Here is a 26117-nt window from a genome sequence, read left to right as displayed (position 1 = left end):
ATTCGTTCGGAGACAAAGGGTAGTGTTGCGCAGGAGACAAGTTCGGAGAAGGAATCATGGTTTTGGTAGCCTCAGTAGCAATAAAAAGCCTCTATCCCCAGCGAAATATTTTTCGACGGGAATCAATTTAGTCTTATAAAGCTTCGCAATGGTGTAGGCTAGGCGTATTTTAGAAATAAGATGGAAGCATTCCCCATGTAGCCGGTAATAAAACCTTTAAATTGTTGACATTGCCAGAATATTTCTTTAGATCACATATCCTCAAGATCTCCGCAGGAGTCAATGCGGTAGCTAGCCGAGCCTCCTCCTTTTGTTTGCCCAAAGGAATAACTTATCATCCTCCACCTGCTATCAGAACCAGTAGGGGTATCTTCGGTGTCTGATTGTGGCACTATGGCCAACTCTCCATCCCCGTCGCGGTCGTCGTAGTCGTGATCAAGTTCTCCTCTTTGCTCGGAGGCTTTCTTCGCCTTGGCACGATTTATCTTCTTAATGATATCCTCCTGCCTCAAAAAGGATATCCCGGAGTCATTCTCTCCACTATCCTCCACGCCCACTCTGTGGACTTTTTGTTCTTGGCCGTATGTAATTAAAGTTATTCTCTGGACAATTCTATCCCCGGTAACAAAGATTCCTTTCACATCTTTGACATAGCCGAGTTTCTTTGCCGCAACTTCTAACACTTTCTTTGAGCCTTCCGGCATTCCAAGTTCACCAGCATCTAAAATATGCTTTTCAGTGACATCCCACACCCAGACTGCCCCGTCGTTAGTCCAACCGACAATTCTTGCCACAATCTCAGCATCAACAAGTTCTCTGTGAATCATCGCCCCAGTTCGGATGAACAGCGGTTCAGGTCCTACTTCTCCCTCTGTATTTTTCTTGACATTCCAGTTGTAATCCATAAAACCTTTGTCAGCCCAAGGGATATGGGGATCCCGCATCCCCCGCCTTCGAAAGTATGCGGCCGGAGCCACAGTAGCCAGCACCAACTGGCCGTGTTGATCTCCCTTTGTTACTGGGGGTAATACTAGCGGGATTTGAACGTTTACCCAATCGCCAGGATTTAGGACTTTGGAATTTGTGAGCAAAAATCTCTTCCCGGGGTTAGGCTTAATTAGATTCTTCGAAACCGTTGCCAAAACCCTTAGAATTGTCTCTTTCCCAACCTCTCCTCGCTCGAACTCGACCGAAACATCCCTCCATACACCCAATCTCGAGACATCCTCTTTCAATCTCCTCGGCTCGAATACTTTCCATTTCCAGTACGGACCGCTATCTAATCCGACTGCGTATCCCTCCGACTCGCACTTGCCGTTTTTCCCCAGGAGTAGCTTCATAGTTTCATCGGAATGATCCGGCAGAGTCAAATTGGGCGCATTCGACATGCCCGTCGCTGGAACCCTCCAATTCTTCCTTTGATCCCAATCCAGCTCGTAAGCCAAGTCAACAGGCCCTTCTTCGTCGTACACGTTCATATACTTCCCGTGAAATTTCGCACGGAGGAAGGTCGATGTTAATTCCCTTGTCTCCGCATGGCCGTACCATTCGGATATATAGTAGTTTTGATCGAGCGCATTCGGGTCACGGATGTAAAATCCTTCATTAATTGATATATCAAATCCGTCGCGGATTTTGAGGGTAAGTGCTTGAGAGGTATGCTTGGTGACGTCTTTCGTGTTGAATGTTGTGAATTGATACGTATTGTTATCAGGGGAAAATTGATGATGGATACTCGTTCCCTGAGGGCCTGCTACTTTGCGAATACTATATTTCCTGGAATTGGTGAAGTGATAGGTGTGCAAGTGCGTTTTCCTTGTGTCGCCCCATGAGAGAGCGAAGGTATCTCCTCGGACGGTGCCAGACAATAGCTGAATAGTACCGTCAAAATATACCCCATCCGCAGAAGCCGCTTCCACCTCTCCATCTTCTTCGTCGGAATGAACACCCAACTCGACCACGACTTTCTTATAGTCCCCAACTCTCCAAGAACTTTGCATTCGCAGGAATTCTTGAAGGATAAGACCTCGCAATCTCCAGAGATTTCCATGAGCATTTTTCATAGTATCAAATTTAGTGTCTAGATAGATAACATCATAAAAGAATCGTGGTGGTCGGTTAGAGACTATTTCGTGCTGACGATGGACAATGGTTTTGAGGTGATGCTCCAAGAGGTCCGGGTCAAGTGACATGGAATACACAGCTTTGCAGGTATACCTGAATGCATCGAATGTCGTAGGGGTGCAGTAGTACATGATCTCAGTGAGGACATGGGGATGGGTTTCATAGAGAGAGGTTATAATGGACATGTTTGTGCCAGATTCCGCCATTGTGAATGGATCTATTTCGCCTTGTTTCGGATTTGTGTTGTTCTGTTGTATTTTGAACCACGACTTGGGATGGCCAGTAGAAGATTTCGAGAGACCGGGTTTGGACAAGACTCAGTGATTTCCGTCTGAAGTGACGAACGGAAACCAATCAGTGAGAGGGGCGATATCCAATCTCAAATTTATAGCATATCAGATTCAATTTAGATAAAACCTGGTTAAAATTCTCGTGGTTGGGCGAATCGATAGGCAACTCATGACTCTACGCGGCGAGTCGCAGGCTGCAAGCCTCCACGACAACAACGACCCCGCTAACTCGCTTTGTGACTCTTCAATGGATGCCTTGGCGTCCGCGGGCACAGACTATATTCTAACTTTGCAGGGATCCGGACAGTTTAAAAATGAACCCAACTCCAACTATTCTTAGATCGAGGAAGACTAGCGTACGAGGTGGTATTCGACGATATATAATTTTCGGGTTACTGAGCTACACCAACCACCTCTAAGTAAAATATCTTTCCTTCGCCTCCCTTTGAGATACACCTCAAGGTGGTATCGTGGCACCAACGACAAGGGTTCAGAAAATACCACAAGATGCAACACGTTTAGTAAACCAGTCGGCCTGCATAATCTCGAGGCTACACTAGTCTCACGATCTCCAGCTTCTGACAAATCCATTTATAACCCCTAATATAGTCACAACTTTATAGAGACTCTGATTATAAAATGTGGACCAGATAGGGTATCTGCTCGATAGAAGAGCTGCGCATACGACCCGTACGATTCGATCGGTTGGAATAGACGGGCGTGTTGCGGGTTGTGGCTGGTCTCGTTGCGTGTTGTTGTGGCTAGATACTGTATGACGAGAGACGCTTCGTCAGGTTCCCACAATGGAGAGAAGGTTCAAAATGGGGCACTGGCGAGCTACACTATTATTATTTTCAGTATTGCTTCTTGCTTGTTCTAGACATCTACATATCCAGCCCCGTCTGCGAAGCGTAAGTTAACGTCCTTCCGAAAGCGCCAGATCTAACCTAACCTACACAAACCTAGCCATGGCCATCTGGTGCAGGCGTGAATTGAGATGGTCTCCCCCAGAACGTTTAACGATCTGCGATTTATCTTCTCACCGCCAACTCTGTAAGACTTTCCAACTTGCCTATACTATCAACACTCATTCCTGCTCCAACCCCGGAAGCATGCCGTATTCTTGGCTATAGTGACAGGAGACTGAGTATGGTTGGACTCTAACTCACATGAAATGGTCTATTACCTTCCTGATGTTCCAGAACCATACAATAAACGAATCTACCAAGTATCCCAATCCTTCTCTAGCGTTGTAGATGCACTTTTTTCTAGCGATAGAACCTCGTGGCCCTCCGGTCACTACAGAAAATGCACCTCGTACTTTTCTGGAGTAGTTTCTGCGCCCTAGTTTCCACGGCGATCTCGCATATCACTGACTTCCACATCAAAAATACTGCCGTAGACGACTATTGCGTTTATGTTTACTACCAGTTTAACACCAGATCGAGCCATAATAGTAATGACAGTGACGACGTCCGTGGACTATATTGGGCCGAGAGTGGTGTCCATGTTTACAAGTGTAAGGATACGGAGACGGCATAGTATTTGCTCAAAGAGTGGTTGGGTGCTCTTTACCCTGGATGGACACCTTTTCCAGTCGACGTTAGGGAATGCGGTGTAGGGCAGTATGCCCTAGAACAGGACTACGGACTAGTATACCGGGTTCGGGCTAACATATTCGTCAAGTTGGATATTGACGACGGGGATATACCTCGCGTCACGGTACATCGCCTCGCCAGAGTGATAGATTCGCACTAACGGGCAGGTTCTACAATGACCGGGAGTAATGGGTGATATCTAGGGTGTCCACAAACGTGGATCGACCTTAGTGATATTTTAGGCATTTGCCATACGATAGTTAGTAGTAATCCCGCTCAACAGCTAGCTCCCCATATCCTAGCACCCGTGTAATCTCGTATGTAAGTATACTTGAGTATTTATTTAATCATCGTGGTAGCATAAAAATTTGAACGCATAAACGTGGGTAGGTTTATCTGTAAATAAGTTACGCTAACTATTAATTTGTCAGACCACTAGTGTATCCCTTATATCTAGAACTTTAAATAGTTTCCATTAACAAGCAGCCGACCGTAACTGCCACTACAATCGAAAAAAGACCTATATCAATCCTGGGCCCTCTGCTTGGCTGACTTTCTGTGGGAGTCGGACTTCCGGTTTCTGTAGAATTTGGTGGGGTGATTGGTACGTCGGTGATCGTTGGATTGGTTGGGATTTCATCCGTCACATTCGTGCTATTTCTACTCGCAGCTTCGAGCAATATGGCATTAATCTGGTTCCAGAACCCACAAATACTATAATCGGAAGCGAGTGAAGTTATTTCAGTTGAATTCCGTCCTATATAGAGTCCAGTATAGCTTTCATTTGTGAATGTTGGCCATTCAAACTCATCCGTCGAAGCATTTCCAGTAGCCGCAAGCGAAGTCCAAGCATCGACTATAATATTGCTAGTCCGTTTTTCTTCTGCGTTAAGCGAACAATTCCCGCCAGGAATGGGTAATCCGTCAGTTGTTGCGAAGGAATACGGGATGTCGAATCCATGGGCCGATCCCATGATGTCTAAAACGAAAGATGGTATCCCCGGGGTAAATGGGCATGTCAACACATGATCGAATATATACGTCCATACCGGTACTCCTCTCTCTGCGGTTTTGGTAAGACCGCGGTAGGCTGGACATTTCCAGCCATAGTCGGTGATAATTTGAGCCGCACGGGAAAACCCTGGCAGTCCGGAACCTTCGAAGTCTGAAATTGGATACCTGGAGTTGATCTCGTCTACCAGTGGGCCGAATTCGCTACGTAAGAAGACATTGAACTCCTCTTCGTCGATCTTTGTAGGATCTGAGTTTGTTAGAAATACGAAGAATTTGCCTTCTTCCGAAGTACTACTGAACACAGCGGGGACTCGAGAGCCGACTTGGGATGGCTGCACAGGAATAACTTTCCCGTCAACGAAAGGTTGAATGCCAGGACGGATCATCGTATATCCAGACAGAGCAGGGCTTCCAGGTAGATATAAGACCTCTTTGAGCTTTTCTGGAGTAAGGCGTTTCAAACATGCAGCCTGTTGATTAGTATATCACCTGTTAATAAGTTATCTTTAGTCCAAAAAAGGTATCGAGGGCGATAAACTTACGTCCGTAACAGTGCAGTTCGCGTTTTTGGCAAAGGCGGCACCACCCAATTGGGCGGAGAAATTGGTCTGAAAATCGACGCCTCCACCGCTCTCTAAGGCCACTGCACGCATAAGATTTGGTGCATTCGGCAGAGTACTGATTATCCAGGTGTTCCAGGCACCAGCAGACTGTCCAAATAGCAATACTTTTTCTTTATCGCCACCAAACTTTCCAATGTTATCTTGAACCCATTGTAGCCCCAGGAGGATGTCTTGAATGCCGAAGTTTCCAGCGATTCCAGCGCTTTCGAGTGCTAAGAACCCCAGTGGCCCCAGCCTATAGGCAATGTTTACCACAATGGACCCTTGGTCGGAAAGATTGCAGCCGTTGTATTGTGGGATCATTATGCTACCGCCTGTGTTTGCACCTCCGTGAACCCAAACCTTCACTGGCAGGCTCGGTGAAGCTGATTTATTTGCACTGCTCGGTACCCAAATATTTAGAAATAAACTACCGATGTTCAAAAGGTTAGCACATGGCCATGGTTTAGAGACCCGCTTCCTTGATTATTGTTTATCAGTCTTACCAATCTTCATCATATGGACCGGGATCGGCACCAATATCACTTGTACCGAATTGGTAGCAGACTGCAGGCCGACGTGTCGCATTGAAGACCCCATTTTCCGATTCGAGTGTTCCATTGAATGGCAAAGGAGCTTCCCAACGAAGTCGACCAACCGGTGGGAGTGCATACGGAACTCCTAAGAATTGAGTGCTAGAATTTGAACCGCCGCAAAAACCCCCTCTAATTGTACCGCCGTCAAGTTGTGCTTCGAGAATACTCGCACGGCTGTGAGAGATAATAGGAACAAGATAAACAATGAAAGTTAGGAACTTCATGGCGAGACTCCAGAGAGGGGATCTCTAGGACTTGGGCCTGATAGAAATACTACAAAAACAATATCTATTTCAAGAGTAGCAATAAACCTAGGGTATCGCTCAAATTTATGGACTTTCGGGCGCACCAACACTCCTTCAGATATTTTTTCCCGACAGATTAGAACCGATTCGAATCTTTGGCGATCTACACTGTACTGCCATGTATGTGTTGTTTGGTAGTGTGTATAACGTTTCCGTGATGTCATGTGGCAGTGACACTACATTAAGGGACTGGTTCCCCTTCCCATATTTATATTTATGGATGAAGAATTCACCCCTCTTTACCGCAAGGACTAAAACCTAGACCTTTCGGTTAAGTTAGTGTCGGTTATTGCTCCACTATATTGATTGATATGCAAGATTCATGCGCACGCATAGCTAGAAGGGCTTGCGGATAGTCTCTGATCTAAGCCAACGGATTTCTTGACACAGCCTCTTGCGACAAAATCTCTTAAGCCCATATATGCATAGAGCATAGAGGCTGGGATATGAAAGGCAATGGGGCGCAGCCGCGCCAAATCCCTTTCTCAAAATATTTTGTTTGTCTGATTTAAATTTTGACATCTTTTGAGGATTTGATCTGCAGTGACTTCAGATCTAGATATCCAGGTTGAGATTCCTAACGTTATACCCGCTTTTGGGAATGCACGCCCACCCAGAACGGGTCTAGTATTCCTAGGCGGTTAGTGATGGACACAAGGCTTAGCGATTAACAACCGGCAGGCCGACTACCGATCGTGAACACTGCTACCCCGCAGTATAGTACGTGGAGACGGTCTCAGTACCGCGGTAACTACACGACGGTTTAATTTATGCAGAGGGCGCCAAACTTCGATCCAACAGGGTGAATTAAGACCTATGCCAAGTCCTATTGATTCAAGCTTGCTAGCCAATCTAGCCGAGTCTCTTATATTCAACGAGCGTGCTTGCAACCCTTAAATCTTACCAAAGTTCGACTTCGTTTCTGAGATATATCCTCTCAAGGCACGTTACCCTACTCAGTGGGGCTTCCACCTCAGAAATAATGATGTCGTAATTAAGACTCTTGATCGATGAACGAAACGTAAAACAGCCTATCACATTACAATCCTCCAATTGAGGTCAGAATTTTGTTTGAAGTAGTTTGGTAGCTCAGTTACTCTATTAGACAGTGAGCGGTTAAACACTTTCTAAATTCTTAACGAGGAATGTAGGCGCTGATGTGTAAGTCCATATGTTAATAGATTTATAAACACCCTAGTGTAAAGTAATACTGAAACTTAGAAATATATCGAACTAGGAAATTATGGATACCCATTAACTACGAAGTTCGGAGCAAGACCCCCCCCCCCGGGACCGAGGGTTCGAGGAAATAGCCAGAGTACCCGGGGTTTAGGCTCGAAGAAGGTGTACCGGCCCTAGGGCCTGGGGGGGGGGGTGCATTCATAAACGCCAAGGATATATCTGTATGTACCTGCGACGCTGTTTTACCTGGTCGTTATATCACTTCCCATCGATCTTCTTAGGTTCGCTATCTGTGGGCCGAGAAGGGCTGCCTACCCAATGACATTTCCACATCCCACTTTTATTACATGGATAAATGCCGCTGAGTAAAAGAAACAAGAAATTGAAACCAAGAACCATGCATGGCGTTTTGCGGGGTATACCGATATGTGTTTAAGATTTCGGAACGATGCTTGCATTATGATATCCAGGCCTGATCAGGCCGGATACATGACCAGTTACCGAGGTATCAAAACCATGCCCACCGGGCCGTATATGAAACTCCTTCCCTATACGGAGCATCGATACAATAAATGTTAGTATTCCCCTTGCATACAAGTTGCCTAGGCTTTGCTCCATCTTTCTTCATCTCTCCATGTGGCCATGTGCCTTTATGCATAACATACTGGTGGATCCGAAACAAGTATAAACCGACGGACTAGCCACGCTAGTCTATCTATGGTCGGACCGAATGTGGCCGTGCGTAGCGTTTCCATGGCTCAATTTGAGCCTCATAGTCAGGCTAGGCTACCGGGACTTCCGTCCTAAAAACGTGTAAAGAGGTTTGTGCCATGGCGTGATCCGATAACCATTCTACGATGTTGCCGTGATTAAAATCAACAGAGTCTCTGATTGAATACAACGAAAGACTTGAGGCACGAATTTTCTAACATATTATTGTTCAAATACCGAGATGTTTCATCCCGCCTTTCCTGATGCTCGGTAAAGGTGGTACCTAAGTCGGCCTAGGCTGCATAACGGTGTATGCTGCTCAGGCTCACAATTTTGAGGCCGAAAATACATTACAGTATGCGGTCCTTATTACAGTCGGGAACCGAGTCTCAAACGTCAAAGAAACTCTAGAAAGCCAAGCCCTCGAATGCCTTGTTTTAGGCTATAATTCCCGTGATTCCATAGTGCTAGTAATCAAGAATCGAAACCGAGTAGAATTAGATTTGCGTTGGGTCCGCTAAATGTCACAGCCGTATCATGCCGCTGATTGGCTGGCGGAAGTCATTTCGTGTCCCAAAGTGGTAATTACCTCGGCTTTTATGCACGCCTCCCCACATCCCGCAGATGCCTCGGTAACTCTCAGAGGGTGTGAAAGCCAAGGCCTATTTAACATTGGGACTAAATTAATTTCTAGAGTATGAGAAAAGCCTGAAGCCGTTAGTACAGGCGTGTATCATGCACGTTGCATCATGCATCGTCTACTTCTGCAGGCATTATAAGGAGCTTGGGCACAAGTTTACTCTGTGTGAGGTGTCGAGGTATTCGCGAATTCGAGCTAAAGCTGACCCAGCTTCCTCGGGCATTTCTTTTATTCGGTAATTGAGGGTATTCATAATTGTAGAGTAAAAATGCACGAGCACAGACATGTACATTAACTGCCGTATGCCGAAGACTTGAGATACGAAAACGAAACCCCAACAATATTCGTTTCAGTGATACCGATATCGTTAAAACGGTACACAATATGCTCCGATATGGATACACTTGCTAGTTTACCTGCTAGCTCGGGTCCATGACTTACCTGAATTCAAAGTTTATCCTTGCCAGATCTCCATTTGACATTTTGGGGCCCCACCAACTGAATCAGTCTCTTCCGCAGAAATGGAACCGAGAAATGGGTTAGTGGTCTTCTGATAAAGTAAATATGGCAAGGGATCCTGCTGTTAATGCAAGTCTGGGGCGGTTGGATCTTGCTATGGGGGTGGACGTGACGTAGCCGTCCTCGAAATTTACCGGGTAGAGCACAGATCACATTTTGAAGCTAGAGCGGCTTAGTATTTCGGTTATGAACTTTCAAAGATGGGAAAGACGTGATCAGGATAATTCAATATAGATACTTTTTGTATTTTGTTTTTGAGCTCATTAATAACGCCCCTGTAAACAGGAAGCTGCAGCTAAAAGCTTAATCGAGCTCGTAAAACCTATCAAAATGACAAATGCTTTTCTGTGCCCAAGCATGGGTATCATAAATACATGAAATAAGGAAAACAAGGAAATATCAGAATGCTCCTTTAACGGACGCGCTAAAACTTAATGAACTTGTGATGGAATGAGAACATAAATATTTGGCAGAACAAAATGCAAATCCCCTCCATGAAAAATTATAAGGGAAAATACCTCGTGTACCCTGCATGATGCATATTCCGAGGCAAATATTTCCCCGGTTACAAGCCCTCCATTACCTTGTCGAAATCGAATTCAACGCTATCCATCAACTTGGTAGTGCCTTCCGCAGAAGTCTCGGCTGCAGCGTCAAGGTCGGTAGCTAGCAGGTCCATGCCACCGTCATCAACAACACCGTTCATGAGACTTAGCTCTAGAGTGAAGTCGGTGCCTTCTCCCATCCCGTGATGACCGTCGTATGATCCGAGGAATGGGTCGTTGTTTTCGTCTACAAAGAGACTATCAATATTGTCTAGGATGTTTTCGCTGAGTTCGCTCCCAGAGAATTGTTTGTGAGACTCAGTAGAGGACCTTGGAGAAAGATCTTCAAGCCCCAATTCGGTATCCGGATCTTTCAATAGTAACTGGTTGAGGTCAATGTTCATTGGGTGGGCATCTGCGATGGCCTTGTCTGGTACCTGGCCGCTGACGATCGGATTCTCCTCTCGGGCGATGTCGGCTTCCTCGTTCAAGAATGCCGCAATTCTTTCTCTTAGATGATTATGGTCTAGACGCTCTTCCGGTTCTGTCATATCCACATCTTCCCTCGGCGTTTCAGGTCCCACACTGACTGCCACACCCATGTCTACATGACCAAGAATGCCCTCGCTTCTTGGCACATATAGATTGTCCTGCATGATCTGAACACCCCGTTTGACTAAGAGTGCCCGCTGTCGGTTCAGGGCTCTCATCGCGTCGTCTGCAGTAGGGAATCGTTGCCGTGTCGGAACAACGATTTGAATATTTGCCTTCTTGACCGCGGCTTCCAGGAAGTGCGTTGCAAAATCTGCAGCTGCATAGTTTTCGCGGAGACCCTGCATGACTTGCATGCAAAGGCCGAATCCTTGGAGAGAGAGTTCACGTGTTACGGCCGATGAGGATTTGACGTCAAGGAGATGAATTATTACGGCTGGAAGCATGACAGTAACACCGACTGTTGGAAGATACCTGACGAGATCGTATTCGATAAGCTCTTCCGCGAGGCGTGTGATTTCGTGAGCTGCATGTCGAACTTTCTTTCGAGAGATTTCTTGGAGTTCAGGCGCACGGTTTCTCGCGGGCCAAGGGGCTGGAGCGGATGGGAGAACCTGTGGTCGGTGAAGAGCGCTGACAGTAGTGCTGAGAAAATATTAGTTATGAACTACACAAGATTAAGTGCTGAAAAACTTACAAGTAAACCATATGCAGTAGATTACGGTGAAGGAGGATACACGGGTCCATGTCATCGAGCAAGCTGCTGGCGGGCCTCCAGTAAGCCTCGCTAGTAAGCTTGCGTTGCCAGTCATTGAGCTGTTCGTCGCAAAGCTTAACCTCACAAACTTCCACGTCGGTCTTCTTTGGGTGCAAAAGCATAAGATTTTTTGTCGTATCGATGATGCCGTCTTTCGATGCCGGTTTATTTAGAACTGAGTATTGAACTGTGAGAACGTTTCCGATAAGTGCACAAAGCTTCGCCTTTTCGATACATAGGAGGGCGAGTGCTCTCTGTCTGCGTCGTTTCTTGAGGTCTTCACCATCCGCACCAAACAAAACCTCGGAAAGTTCATCCCGATCGGTGGAAAATCCAAAATCTTCGAGCGTTAGCATTGGGACATCACAGTCCTCGTCCTTGATTCTAGTAGGTCGTCGCATTCCGAGGGCGACAAGTCGGTCTCGCATGAAACAGCTCCACCAAATTCTTTTCCATAGCTTTTGCCGCCGGGGGCTAAGACTCGAGTTGACTGGATTTCGGTGAAGTCCGACAGTATGTGAAAGAGAGATTGCGACTCCCATCCAGTGCCATGTGTCTTTTTGGTCATCTGGAGTCTCATACCAATAAGTCATGAGCAGCAGAGCCTGAATCAACGAAATTCTGTCTTGTTCCCAATCGAAGTCGTAGAGCATCCTTGTTCGTTGGAAGAAAGCTTTTCTTGCACTTTTTCTTGAGGTATAGCCAGCGGCACGGAGGCTCTCCATCTTGACAAATGCGGAGCCGGCGAAAAGCACGGCTTGGAAGAGTAAAAGACTGATTCTATCATCCTTATGTCTTGTCGGGTCAAATCCTTCCCAACTTCTCGTAGTTGTTTTTCTCCAGTCCGATTCTTCGGTCAGAGGCATGAAAGGGTGAACGTAGTTAAAGTAGCAGTCCACCAGTTCCTGGCGGAAAGGTTCGAGTGGAATTGAAGTAGCACCTTTTCTTACGAGATAATCGACATCGTCGGGACTAATTCTTGTTGGAGTCGGCTTGATGTATGAAGGTAAGTCTTTTGTGAGTATTTCATAACTAGGAATCCTAATTGGGCGGGAGGTTGACGAAGTTGTAGTTGAAGGAGACGGCTGCTGTGAAACCATCCGGTTGTAGGTAGCTTGACTGGCAAATTGGGCTACCGAAGACTTGCGTCTCTCCCTGCCATTCTCATCAATGGTCTCGAGAGTCTGGGTCGGGTCTAGATGCATGGCGAGGTTAACCACAGGATCTACTAAAGTCATACGAGGGACACGCCACACATACATGTGAAGGTCGGAACATGCTCTTCCCTGTCCTCGCAAAGATCCTCGTGGGAACTGGAGCTCGGAGAAACAGGCTGAACGACAACTTGTGCCCTTTTCTTCGCCTTTCCAGGCTTGTCTGCTGCAGCATTTCTTTTGAAAGAGGTTAGCTGGATCTGTTTGAAGCAGAATCTTAAACTAAGATAAAATCTGGAGAAAAATCTGGAGAAGAAATCTGGAGAAAAAATCTGGAGAAAAATCTGGAGAAAATCTGGGGGAGGCTGATAGACTGATGGGAAAAACTTACGATCTTCTCTTGCTCTCCGTGATAATGCAGTCGACATTGTCGAGTCTGCAGTTGGTGCAGGGAGCACCGTGTTCTACGACATTGCACCGAACCTTTCTAGCACGGCAGCACTGGCAGGCTTTAGAAGCGCGACGCTTGATAGGACGTCCGTTCGCGTTCATGCCAGCGGCGGGGCCAGATCTCTTAACACCGGCGACCACCGGAGCGCTGGGCTCCTTTGAAGTCGTCTCGGACTTCTCAATAACAGCCGCTTCCCCAGCCATTTTTACTAAGCAAGCCTATTAATCCGAGGCAAGAACCAAGTGATGTTTGTGTTGTTGTGAGGTCGGACGAAGGGAAACAGATATAAACAGCGAGGCGGTTTTAAGAATGAAGCTGGCGAACAGATTGAGCTATCATAAACGTAAATTTGGAATGAAGAACAGTAAAGAATAAAGTGTAAGGTCAGTATATCGAGTAACACCAGAGCGAAATATCCCAGATAGTACACATTCCCCAGATTCTGAAGAGTAAATAGAGAAGGAAGGTTCCAGCAGCTGGAGAAAAAAATCTGGGGAGCAGGTTGATAATAAAAGCAGCTGCCCAAACTTTAAAGGCGACTTAGAAGAGATCCACTTTTGGCAGACTTCATTCTTGGAATGTCAACCTAAGATGACCTAAGCTGGACTCTCCAACGATATGCACGCCTTCTCCGTTTAGGGAAAGTATCCGAGGGCGGGCACAAGCCAGCAGAGTTCCCAGACGTCCAAACCAAACCTGCAAATAGAATGTGAAAACTGCTCTATTTTAATTTGCTGCGTGGGACATCTCCAGTGCGAAACCCCAGCAGGGGTTTCGGGAAGGAAACATGGAGCCAGATTATGGGGAAATAGCGCCAATCGACTGCATCAACAGTCGAGCTTTCGTTGCTTCTTTTTCATGGATGACCCAAGAAAAACGTCGACATGGCTTATGCGTAATGGAGAATAGCTCTTGCCGTGGGTGGCCACGAGGTAGCTTTCTATTCGCAATCATAGATCATTACAGGATCCTGTCTCTCCATGGGTCAAAAAGGTACGAGGCCATGCTCACATTCTATGTATGTGGCTACTTGTACAGGGCCCTGGGTTAGATCACAGCCCTCCCTTGATGCGGTCGCTTTTTAGAAATTTCGAGTTGCATGCCGCCTGATGGCAAGGTTTGCCAGTACGTTAACATGTACACACCCTTTTTGAATTTTGGCCCGCGCCAAGCTCTTGGAGGCGAGAACCAGAATCTTCGGCCGAATAGATGGAATTCAAGATTGTTAAGGACTTAAAGGACAAGCAGATAATACGGCAATACGAACGTTGAAGAATCCCACAAATCCATATTAACATAAGAAGTATTTAATAATAAATCGAGCCAGCCGTCAATATTTCAACCTGCATCCGAGTTGGTTCCCATACATCAAGAATAATTTAGGGCTGTTTAGAAATTCGAATTGTTCTGGCGGCTGGCTTGGGATCCTCGCTAATATTTAGTTTATCAGGAGATATCTGCGAACTCCTTCGCCTCGTCGCGTGGGCTATGATTCCAGCATGACTTTGTATGTTGATACACCTGTGTATATGCTTATCTGTTGAGATGATGAGAGCAATTCGAATTTTCATATGAATTCAAAATCCTGTCACGCAGCCGCGCAGATGCTCATATTAACGTAATCATCGACTCTCTTCTACACCATGACGGTATGCATGTGAAATTGAAGGGAAATTCTATACTCAAGAGAAAGTGGTAGGGTGGGCATCGGTAATCCAAGTTGGGATGCCCCACTCCAGCAGGCCGAAGCTGGGAGACCACCCCAAACACATCCCCTTGACCCGAGCAGAGATACCACTTTTACTTTTCTGGTTAGCGTCGGGAAGTATCTTGTACTTTTTTATGGCATTCAAGACAACTAGCCCTGGGCTTCTCAATGGTGCCTCACGTGGGCATAAGGACAAGCCAACTGTGAGACCTGCTATAAAACCTGAAAGAGCTCGGAGATGGGGCTTGAATTAGGAGATATTGTCCGAACCCGAGAAAGAACCTTCAGATTGGTTACAGTCACGTTGGCATTCTACTAAGGATTTAGCAGGCGATCCAACAATGCAAACGGTTTTCTTGGACATTGACGTCTGCATTACATTCCATATCTTCAGCACCCATGATGTCGGCAAAACATCCAACCCAAAACAAAGTCCTCAGTTACATCTCCCAATACTATACTTACCAAGCTAGTTGAAGACTTTTCGATGGTGTAATAGACAAGATACACAAACATCCGAAGCGGGGCCGACAGTTCCTATCAACACATCCGGCCATTTTCGGTATGCCGAACAATGACCGATAATCTGAATAAACCTCATACATTTTGGACCACAAATCGGCCACAGACCGTGGGCTTGATAAAGGCCTGAGGGATTTCCTGTACCTCCAATAAGAAAAATTTTCCTTCATGCGCAGAACGAATGTCGAAGCGATCTAGTTCTATAATTTGTGGACTCTTGCATTTTCGTTTCAAAAATTCTTTCCCGCCTGCAATCAGCCTAGCCAGCCATGCAGACGTTTTACTCCCCTGACATCTTCAAAATCCAATTGCGACTACGGAGTACATAAACGGCCCTGATCTTCGATCACTAGTGTCACTAAGATCGTTAAAGCAACATAGAGGAGGCACTCCACACCTCTCCACAATCGATTTCGTTTAAGCTTCCACTCTCTCCATAAATACCACAGTCCCAACTGGCGGCTAGATGCATCCTCGATCAACTTTTAAGTGTACCCTGATCGGTCCACCCTTGTTCAAGTCGTGATTCTTGGCAAGCTACGGAGAGGCCGACACCACCAAGAACTTTTATCTCCCGAATCATGCTAGCAACGTAGTACTATTGATAGCGCTAAACTGCAAACAGTATTTTCTGATGGCTTTTGATGGTTCGCTGGTACGCTGGGTCCCTTAGCCACGGGGATGGCGAAATTCCCCACCTCAGGTTGCCCCTCATTATTCTTGATTTTCCTTTCCAAGAACCCCGAGACGAGTTTGCTTTCCGAAGGCTACCGAGCTTTGAGACTTCTTGCTACATAGAGTTTGGGGAGCAACTCAATACGTTGGGGAAATACCTTCAGTTGCAGTTTGCTCGGAAGATAGACATTTGTAATTCCGGGCTAGCTCGGGGAAGCTTGGAGCTACTAGCTACCCCTGGTCTGAGCCCCAAAGAATATATCGTGCGAAGACATCGGCGCCACACGAATTATGTATTTCCCTAATGCTGCAACAGTCTAGATTTGAAACCAAAGCTTCTCCACAGGCCGTATCCATTTTTTGATTGTGAATGGGCGGATAGTTCGGCTATGGCGGAGAATCTGTATCGATGTCTAAACGTACACATAAATTTGCAATCTTGCATTTTTTTGTTGGGGATATTGAACTCGATTATTGTTGCCCTACGAGGTATAATCTTCAAAATAAGCCCAAAGGTATCAAAGTTCCATTTTATTAGCTAATTTATCGCCGATATCGATATTTATGGAAGAAAGATGTCGCCAAGGCGTAAGATAAGTCTCGGACATCGACCGTTATTGCAATTCTTCTTCCGGCAAATTCCTTAATATATATATGACCCAGGGGTTGGTATCAAACTGAACTGCTGCTATCGATAGCTTCTTCACGATCGCTTCTTCTGGATAGTCTTAATGATGAGGGAAATAGGCATGATCGTATGATCTCCAGGCCCTCTCATGCAGTGATTACCGTCTTGTCCTCTGCATTAAAAACAAGCGAGTTTCTGTCCTGAAGGACCCACACTATTGCCCATGGGGTTGATGTGGCGATGCTTGATATGAACTGCTCTCCAAACTCCACATTCAGGTCGCCCAAAAGGCTTAGGTTTAGATTTGTACGTATGTTCGCGGCACATGAGAATCTATAGACACCTCCTACATAGTACTTAAGTTAATTACTGCAACTCTACCCCTCGATCACTGGGGTCAATCCTATCAATCCATGCCTCATGCATGATATATGACTTCTAAACTGAGCCAAGGCTATATCAGGATAGCGGGCCTCTTCCGAAATGAGCATCGCACGTTCGCGGACTGCGTGCATATCTTACATATATCTCGCGAGACTCTGCGCTTTTGGAGAGGAATTAAACAGAGCGTACGTAACTTGAAGCCGACTTCGGTGTACATATATTCTATATCCGATTCTCTCTCCTTCAGCTCGCGAGTTCGTCCAATGTTAATTACCTCTCTCCAGGTTCGCATGGGCGCTAATGCCCCCCGCCTTCGATTAAGGCTTAAGCCTCCGTGCGATGTAATCTCCGTCTCGCAGACGTTGGCTCGCCGTCGAGTTTTTCCGAGCTCCACAGTACAGTTTCTAGCTAACTATTTCGGTACAAGTATGCATGAACTCTTGCTCTTGAGGTGTGTACTTCCTGTCAGCACACGTTGAAGGTGGGCCGAATGGATCCCTCCTAAAAATTACTAAACTTGGGACTTGACAATGATGTGGACGCCCGAACTCGCATGAATGGTATATTAAACCCATTCAGTATTGACACCCCCGCCTTTCATCTGCTCTAGAATCATTACGTATCTCGGCGGGCAACGCAAAACCTACAACAGCTGTTCTTCGTGCGCAGTTGCCCACCAGGCCCGTCGGAATCCTCGCCTAGTATTCCGTAGCCAGTGTTTAATTGAGAAATGTGTTAACAATGAGCCCTAATAGTAGTACAGTATTGTCTTCACCATGACCAATCACCATAAGCTTAAAGTTTGTGAAACTTGCTGAAGCGCCTAAGCCCGATCGATGTCCGGGCAGGTCGGATTTAAGCGGCTCCGAGCACCTCCACGCAGGACTCTAGTCGAGGAGCTATGTTGGTATCTGGCGTTTGACTTTAAAGAAGGAATGACTTCCCTTCACTGCTTATCCCAACATTCATCAACGCTGATAGGGTATGGAACCGACTAACATCGTAACTGAAGCCTCCGCATCTGGTTGTGTTGATGTTGTTGCATTCCGTCTCGGCAGCTTTGTCTGTTGTTCCTGGAAGGGAACAGGTTGTCAAAGTGAAAGAGGCAAACTGGGAGATCGATAGTTGAAGCTATCGTGAATCCCTTTTGTATTGCTATTGAAGTTTTGTCGATGATCGATGATTCTCGTCGATGAAGAATTATTTACATGAGGGTTGCTTGTTTTAATAGTGGGAAGCAGGATCACGTGACGTCATAAAGCCTGTTGGGGCGCAATATTGTCAACCCCGCTGGTTTCGAACTGCGATCGGGAACTTCCAGAGCGTTTGTTCCCACGTATAATATTAGTATGAAATATGGCCAATGAAAATTTAGCAGATAATTAGCCCACCTATTGGGATTGATTTCGAGGATGCAAGTCATTTAGCCGTTGCTTCAGCCATAGCTCCGAACTAGCGTAGGTGGAGTACTTCAACGCGATGTGAGAGCGCGTCTGGCCTGGCAGGCAAGACGGGTGTGAGCGTGTCGTAGCTCCTATGCTTGGGTATCGACTATACATATTCGGTAAAAATGAATGTAGATCTTGGGAGGGAATTACATCAAAAATACCACGCGATATACTGTTATAATTAGGTCTCTCGATTTTTTTTTAGAGATTCAACATCTGGGGTTCGGCTGTTATACTTATTTCATATTTATATAGATTTATATAGATCTTGGATGCACGTAGAGGCTCTATTTTTCAAGGCATATATATCAATAAATGGGTTTATTTAGAGGCTTACATAATACGGAGGTGGATGCATGACTTTAGGTTTTGGCGGAGAGCATGAAAGTGCTGGTTAGTGAGGTTAAAACTTTACGAATAGCACTAGAAAGTACTAACGGCAGTACTTTGTGATTGCAATATTATACTGGGCTCATGTGGATAGTTAACGCGACTTTGAGGTCTGTATAGATCGATGGTACGAGGAACTTTAGATCTATAGAACTTTTGTTTAGAACTTCTGTAAAAATCGGTGATATTTATGGCTGTTATTCCCAGGTGAAATCTGGCCCTAGGGCTATCGGGGTTTTACGATAAATTAACCATACCACGAGTACTTCCCGAAGATTGGTCTGAGCCTAAGTGTCAAATGGTTCGTGGATAGTCGTCCCTCGTTCCAAAGGTAGCTTGACTTAAAGACGGGAAGGGGTGATCGAAATAATCGTGAAATTCAATGATAAACTGATCAACCTGCGAACACCCGAGGGACGGTTTTACTCATACCGAAAGCAGCTTCATTAAAAAAAGACAAAAAGTGATCAGATTAATGTAAATTCATTGATCGACCGACTGGCCTATGAACACCCAAGCGATGATGTTATAATCTCCGCAGCATATATCCTCATATCCCCCGAATCGAGTATCTTTAGTGCTAATTTTATTACTTTCTTGATTGTGGATCATGACAATTATTTCAACGTCAATGTCAAAAAATTCTGTCTCCAACGTCTACGGACTATAAAACCCTCCCGACCTACTACCACCCCATTGGATTTCTTTTCTCCTCTTCTTTCTTCACCTTTAACAAGATCTAGCTACGAACGTAAAGCGATATCATAAAAAGCCTATTACAAGCTCCAATCGACTACTTAGCTATCAAAAAAATACTTCTTGATACTCAAAAACTTTTTTCGGCTTAACTTCATACAAGCATCTGCTTCTTAACTTTCACAAGTTCGTGAAAACTATTCAAGACTGTTCTTAAGGGCAACAGTCACCCCAATCGTTGCTCTGTGAATTAAATTTATGACAGAAGCAACAGTCCAAAGCTTCTCAAGCAAATTGCAAAGGCAATTCATTCTTTGAAGCCTACTCTATCAGCTTCAAATCAACAATTTTCTGTGAGTATACTTGGGTACAACGTATCTTGTTTTGTGGAAGTTTTGCATGTATAGATTCAGGTACTCTAGAAGCCTATAAACCTACTACTTTTGTCTGTGTATCCACCTATTTCGCGTTACTGTTTATCTCCCTCGCGTTCGCTGTGTTATTTTACCAGTCTTTAGCAGTTTGATTGCCTAGGCTTCTTAAGAATCGACAGATTATCAAAGAATATTTCCATAACTGGGAGACTTTTTGATAAACCTACCTAACAATTGCTTTTAAAGTGGTTTTCTATGTGATTTCAAGGTACACCAGGCTGGCTGATATTCGACTTGAATGTCGACTCAACGATATATAGATGCCACAACACAAAGCAGCTGTTGCATTTTTCAAGACAATTTACAATGGCAGGCACGCGGATATATCGCGAAGCTGTTTTGTGTACATTTACGCATGGGGAGGTCGACTCTTCACGCCTTCGGGTTCCAGAGGATTGTAAATTTCGCCTCTGGTATCAGTGAATATTCATATAATTACTACCTTAATATTTGACTCCAACGTTAATTTTGTCTCGTAAACAAGGGATATTAGCACTTGGGACTGCTAAATTTCGTCAGAATAGTCAGCATATCGACACCTCTAAATTAAGAGTTTTGAGGTGCGTTTTTCAATCGCGAGATCATATTTGGTTTACATTCTCGGGTTCGAGACGTTTCAATTATTTAAACACGCTATATATATTATGTTTAAGCAATTCAAGAAACGTTACAGGATAGCCGGCGGAATTTGCATGAGTGTTTCAAGGTCCTGGATTTGAATCCGTAGTATAAGCTCACGAATCGATATGCAACCGCGCTCATAAGCCTTTAAATTCGCCCAGGATCAAAGTATATATTTGACTTCCATCTCAATCCATTAATCGATTATCACTTTCCTATTATAAAGTCCTAGATCTATAAATTCTGAATTCTCATAATCACTCAAGCTTTTAGAAAAGAAAGAAATCCCCTAGACCACCGTAACCGCTAATTCATTACAAAATGACCGCACAAATAGACAAAATTTTCAAGGAGTTGAAAAACTACCACGCTGAACTTGATTCCATCTCCTTGATAAGTTAGAGAAAGAGGTTAAAGCGGTTTCTGGTGAGATTGCCGGAATTGTAGAAGTGGCTGCAGAGGCTTTTGGTCGGGTTGATAAACTCCATGGTCTAGTTCCGACACTTCAGAGGGAAGGAAGAGCGAACGAGGCCGAAGACGCAAGGGCAATGTTGGGCCCTGGATATAGGAGTCGCCAGGCAAGATTTGCGAGGAGAAAAAGGGAGGCTGAAAAGGCAATAAAATTGGTGACTAGCGAACTTGGTGACACAAAAGCTGAGGTCAAAGGGTTGAAAGAATAGTTGAAGGTGTAGAGAGAGTAATGTACAGTCTGGTACGTAAAGTGTTTGTAATGTGGTCCTCGAGGGCCTAAGATGCAAATGTGTTTTCGTACACTGGTACGTCAGAATGTGGACTCGAAGTTACTCCTGCGCAATATAACGGTGTTAAAATAGTACAATGTAAATCATGAATTCAATGAGATTTACTCCATACTAAGATCCCAACCGTGGTATTACATTAGTTGTTAAGGCTAGTACCTTTGCAATTTGTAGGAACTATATTATATCAATTCTAGATTGATAACATACAACTGTTAAATACTTTAACAGATCAATTACGGTGCTACTAGCATGTAGCCCACCGATGTTCAAGATTTTGGGGCCAAGGTTATTGCTATTACTACTTCCAATAGCCATGCGCTGAACCCTCTTCTAGATAGATACTTAAGTAACTAATAGGAAATAGGAAACTTGAAACATCTGAAATATTCAAAATAATCTCCCAGCACCCTGCTAGGCCTGCCGACAGGTGCTAGTTAAAGACAAACCTTTCCATAGGAGGAAATATGCCTAAAAGGGTTCAAAGTTTGTGTAACATTGAAACTAGTTTTGCCGGGTATAGGAAACATTAACCCTCGGCCACGAAAGCGGTGGCGAGTGTAGTTCACGGCGTCTCGAGTTAGTTTATCAAGTTTCTACATTTTACCAGTGTCTTGTCGTGTTATTCCTACGTTTGAGCTTATCGAACTTGGCCCCGGGGCCCGAGCATAAACTATCGCTCGAGAGAGGTAAGTGCTTAGCTTAATTGTAACACATCATTGAGTATGTGAATTTACTGAAAATTGGTGACAAATGAGAACCTTAAGAATCCAGCGGCGTCTAATAGATCCGGGAAAAGATCGAAGTGCAATCCCTAAGCTCCTCTAAAAATCGTAATTACCCATCAACTTGTACGAAGGCCTGCTTACTTCATCCTGCTGCATTAACGTGTTTGTGTACCGCGTGTATTCCCCCGGGCCCCCAGCTAGAATTAAAACCACCACCACCCTAACAACGTTACAGTTCCAAGACGAAAGGTTTTTGGCCTCAACCGCCTAACGTAGACTTAGTGGATAAAAACAGTGTCTCTGGGGTACATTTTGGTGGGAAGCTTCGCAAAAATGCTACCTACTATTACCGGACTTTAGGAAGCCGATAGCCTGCATGTTGCTTTCAGGACCTAACAGAGAGAGTCACGCGTAATGAGCAAGCCATATCTAAAGTTTGATATGCTGACATTCAACGGCTTTATAGCACATGCTCTAATAGCCGGGTAGAGCCTTGCTGCTAAGGGGAGGGAACGCGGCGCTGGTGGATAGATTGTTACGAGCAATTGAAGGAAGTAGTAATAAAATGCGCAGAGTATAAGGTGGCATATGCAAGTTGTGTCACTGCGCAATTGAGATTTCAACGTCGTTGCAGAGTCACAGGGCATGCTAGGCAGAAAATGTACAAGATACAGGAAGAAAGGCTCATAAGATCACAGCTACTAAGGGAAAAGTCCGTGCTATAAAGGCTACCATGGTGGAGGCACATCAGAAAATTTAGGAAGTCAGGCGTTGGATCTTTGATGACTAGTGCCAGGGTTTATGAAAAAGAGATTTGCAGACTATCTCGCTTTAAGCCTTTATGATTGAGATAAGGGACCGGACACATGGTATGAAGAGATACAAGAGGCCCTCAAAGTAACGCGAAGAAATCTATGATAAATGGTAACGTAGCCAGCCCCTAACTAGATTGTATGAAGGGAGGCGGAAAACATGTTGTGAGAGAAGTAAAGCTATTCGAGTTTTTTCGGATATGACTCCATTAAATTCTTTGAGGGTCTGAGCTGCTTCTTAGCCGGGACAGGCTGTGATATATGCGTTGAAGTTACTCTTGACAAATCAAGTGCACTTTTACTTGTGCCCGAGCCACCCTCTCGAGTCGTATTCTTCGTCCTTGTCTTCTTCTCCATCCTCCTCCTCTGGATTTTCAGCGATTTTGGGGTTCTTTGGCGACATCAGTATCTCAGAGCCAAAATGACCATGTGTATCCGGCCTGCTAGTAGTCATTGTATTAAGAACAGGGCGAGTATCGACGAGACCTGGTATGCGAATTTCGGCATGCGTATCGATTTTAGTGCCTTCCGTAATTCTGGGCAACTCGTTATTGGCGGCAAATCTTAAAAGCCTTTGAAGACCTAAGGGCCCTAAGTTTAATAGTGTTGGCAAAGTTAGCAAAGTGCCTTCTTCATCGGCTACAGTCAAGGGTTCCGGAACCTCCACACGATTGCTCTGGCGGCGAGTACTAGCTGAACGTGCACTTGGTTCCGAGTTCTGTGTTTGTTGGCGCTGACAGAGTCACGGAAGCGTACCCTGCCGGTGCCTGACCGGTCAGCGAACGTAAGATCATCTGGGGACCGTCTCGGGTCCTGGGGTCGAGATCTTTGCTGAGGGCGGGCAGTGGTTCCTCGGAATAGTTTGTTGATTCCACTAGCGGGCATATGTTTGTAGACCGAGAACATCAGACGCATGCCTAATATCTACTACACTCTCCGAAACTTTTAAGCGCTCCATCAATGCAAGATTCTTTGTTCGTTGTATTTCAGGTCCCACCTGGCATGCTGGCAGCTAGCATCGAGGCTAGTATTGAATGAGCGTAACGAAGGGAATTCAAGATCACGTCCAAACTAACCACTTATGTTAATGCTCCTCTAAACGACAAACCCAAATAATGTGTATGTGGTATTTATTACAATATATTTGTATTTGGGTTAGGCAATATCTGTAGGAGCCTGATTGCTCCTTGATTATTTTGTGAAGTTATTAGAATAGAGAAATTTCCTTATTGGGAATTGTATTTTGGAGAAAGTTGGTTGGTTGGTTAATTGGTGGGTGGGTGGGTGGATGGATGGATACTAATCTACACGAAGTAGGTGGCCCTTATATAGGAGCCGTACAAGATGAGGGAAAGAATGTGAAGGGCATCATTTTGGGTTGCGGTCACGTTCCAAGTCATATGTTTACCGGTCACGTGGCCGCGGTGAAGCCTTGGCTGTTTCCAAGGCTGCAACAATATCACAGTAAATAGCTTATGTTGGAGGCTCGTTAAAAACTTAATGATAAAAATTCTGCAAGAATTTTCAACCGAAGGTATATTTTTAGAGAGGTGCCAAGGTATTAGTATTTGGGTTCTCGATCCTGACTCATTCAGTATTGCCGAAGTCTCTAGTATTATGACAGCTCATTTACTCTGTCCATAAAAATCTGTAACAAATCAACGATAGCAAATTCAAGGAGAGGATATGTTTGTGAATCCCTCTTTCTAATCAGTTTACACCAATTGTGCTATACTAAATTTCTCAAGAGAGACCATAAAAATCCATATACGCATCATAGTTATTTCATGGTGTAAATGAAGTAGGGGATATTGGTAAAAGCTACACCTTATATCTGCAATAATGCTATGTCCTTGGCTTCTAGAAGTTTCAGGCCTTTCGGTCTCGCACACTGGGAACCGATCGAAGCCCCTAACATTCTAAGTAATTAAACTATTAGTAGTGAAATATGAGCTCCGGATAGAGATATTGGGATAGATCGGTTAGCCGCGGGTATTTTAGAACAATATATGGAAATCTTTCAATCTGGCCATCAACTTGAATATGGTGGGGCAGTTTAATTGAGGTGGAGTGGATAGGTATATCAAGATGTTGTTTTGTGTTTGTTGTAGACATGTGGGCATATTATGAATGTCAAAAATGTGCCGAGACTGTATAATACGTTTCAACCACATAGCAACGTTGTAATCAATTTCACCTTCCAATCTCACAACGTCTCTTACCTCAAATCAACCCCTCTACCCCCTCATCACCCTCCTTGCCATCTCCACCAATTTCCAATACCCTTGCAATGATGGAGCATCATCGATATCCTAAGGCTACGCCTCCCGTTGTGATCGGGCCGTCGTCGATGCAAACCCCGCAAATCAGAAAAATATTTCCCATCAGTCGCAATGAGCGAGGTCCAATGTCACCGAGACAATACCTCCAGTCGAAGGGGCCATCAAACAAACGAAGACAGACACCACCATGGAAGAAGACATCTTCATCCCAAAACTCGAACCGAGAAGTCCACCTTCGTGACGACCATCCTATCTATCACGACAGCTTCTACATCTCTCATATTCAGATGATCAATAGTCTCAAAAGAAGGGTCAGTCGTCTCATCATCTGGACCGACCAAGTTCAATGTGCTAGAGTTCAGTCAAAGAATCTCCTCGAAACAGTTCACTCAGATATCATGAAGGTGGTCCAAAATCCAATTCCGTCGAATATCGAAAACCGTGTCCAAGAATGGGAATTCCAGATTCAGACCGTAGGGTCACGATACAAAGACAACCAGCGAGAAGGCAGCACGAAATGTGGTGAATGGAGATCCATTAGAGCCATGATGGATGGTGTCAAGATGGCACAGAAGGCTATGATGGAAGTTGTCATGAAGAATATGCCTAAGCTCTTCTGGAGGTCGAGTGCGCCACTGAAACGAATGCTTGAGTTAGGAAAGGAAATCTCACAACTCGAACCACTTCTAGCACAAGCAAATGCTAGTCTCACACGAATAACTTTAACTGATGGGGAGATCTCTGATCTATTTACCAAATGCAACGAAGGCCTTATGGGAGTAGTCGATGTGTATGCCCCCTAAATCTTTATCGATAATTCATAGCCATAGACTCTCTGACTGACTTCTGCAGGGTATTGGAAAAAATCGAGGGGCGAGCTTCACATCGAGTTCATGAAAGTCCTCAGATCAACGGCGGTAATAAGATCCCGGGAAATCTGTTTATGCGAAAGCCTTTGAACACAGTCACTGAGAAGGCTTTGAATAAGGCCATTAAGCCACTGGAATTTAAGGTCTGAGAATTTGACACTCAGCGAGGACGGATACTATTT

The 26117-nt window shown here is 44.9% G+C and overlaps 5 protein-coding genes across 5 annotated transcripts; 1 reads left to right on the top strand and 4 right to left on the bottom strand.

The window, feature by feature from the left end:
* Positions 1 to 251: 251 nt before the first annotated feature.
* Positions 252 to 2330, bottom strand: DFL_007643 (uncharacterized protein; the record flags this gene model as incomplete). The annotated part of the gene is made up of 1 exon (XM_067637257.1): positions 252 to 2330. One exon carries the CDS (start codon positions 2328 to 2330, stop codon positions 252 to 254), a length of 2079 nt encoding a protein of 692 aa, XP_067488792.1.
* Positions 2331 to 4473: 2143 nt separating this feature from the next.
* On the bottom strand, positions 4474 to 6448 carry DFL_007642 (uncharacterized protein; the record flags this gene model as incomplete). Its single annotated transcript, XM_067637256.1, has 3 exons — positions 4474 to 5496; positions 5569 to 6058; positions 6135 to 6448. The coding sequence occupies 3 exons, from the start codon at positions 6446 to 6448 to the stop codon at positions 4474 to 4476; spliced, it is 1827 nt and encodes a 608-aa protein (XP_067488791.1).
* Positions 6449 to 10146: 3698 nt separating this feature from the next.
* DFL_007641 (uncharacterized protein) lies at positions 10147 to 13183 on the bottom strand (the record flags this gene model as incomplete). Its single annotated transcript, XM_067637255.1, has 4 exons — positions 10147 to 11263; positions 11316 to 12570; positions 12636 to 12766; positions 12921 to 13183. 4 exons carry the CDS (start codon positions 13181 to 13183, stop codon positions 10147 to 10149), a joined length of 2766 nt encoding a protein of 921 aa, XP_067488790.1.
* Positions 13184 to 23082: 9899 nt separating this feature from the next.
* Positions 23083 to 23699, bottom strand: DFL_007640 (uncharacterized protein; the record flags this gene model as incomplete). The annotated part of the gene is made up of 2 exons (XM_067637254.1): positions 23083 to 23460; positions 23541 to 23699. 2 exons carry the CDS (start codon positions 23697 to 23699, stop codon positions 23083 to 23085), a joined length of 537 nt encoding a protein of 178 aa, XP_067488789.1.
* A 1378-nt stretch (positions 23700 to 25077) lies between these two features.
* On the top strand, positions 25078 to 26084 carry DFL_007639 (uncharacterized protein; the record flags this gene model as incomplete). The annotated part of the gene is made up of 2 exons (XM_067637252.1): positions 25078 to 25856; positions 25919 to 26084. The coding sequence occupies 2 exons, from the start codon at positions 25078 to 25080 to the stop codon at positions 26082 to 26084; spliced, it is 945 nt and encodes a 314-aa protein (XP_067488788.1).
* Between the last annotated feature and the right edge of the window lie 33 nt (positions 26085 to 26117).

Source organism: Arthrobotrys flagrans, assembly GCF_004000055.1.
Source record: "Arthrobotrys flagrans strain CBS H-5679 chromosome Unknown unitig_8, whole genome shotgun sequence".
Lineage (NCBI taxonomy): Eukaryota > Fungi > Ascomycota > Orbiliomycetes > Orbiliales > Orbiliaceae > Arthrobotrys > Arthrobotrys flagrans.
This window is presented reverse-complemented; position numbering and strand designations above follow the sequence as displayed.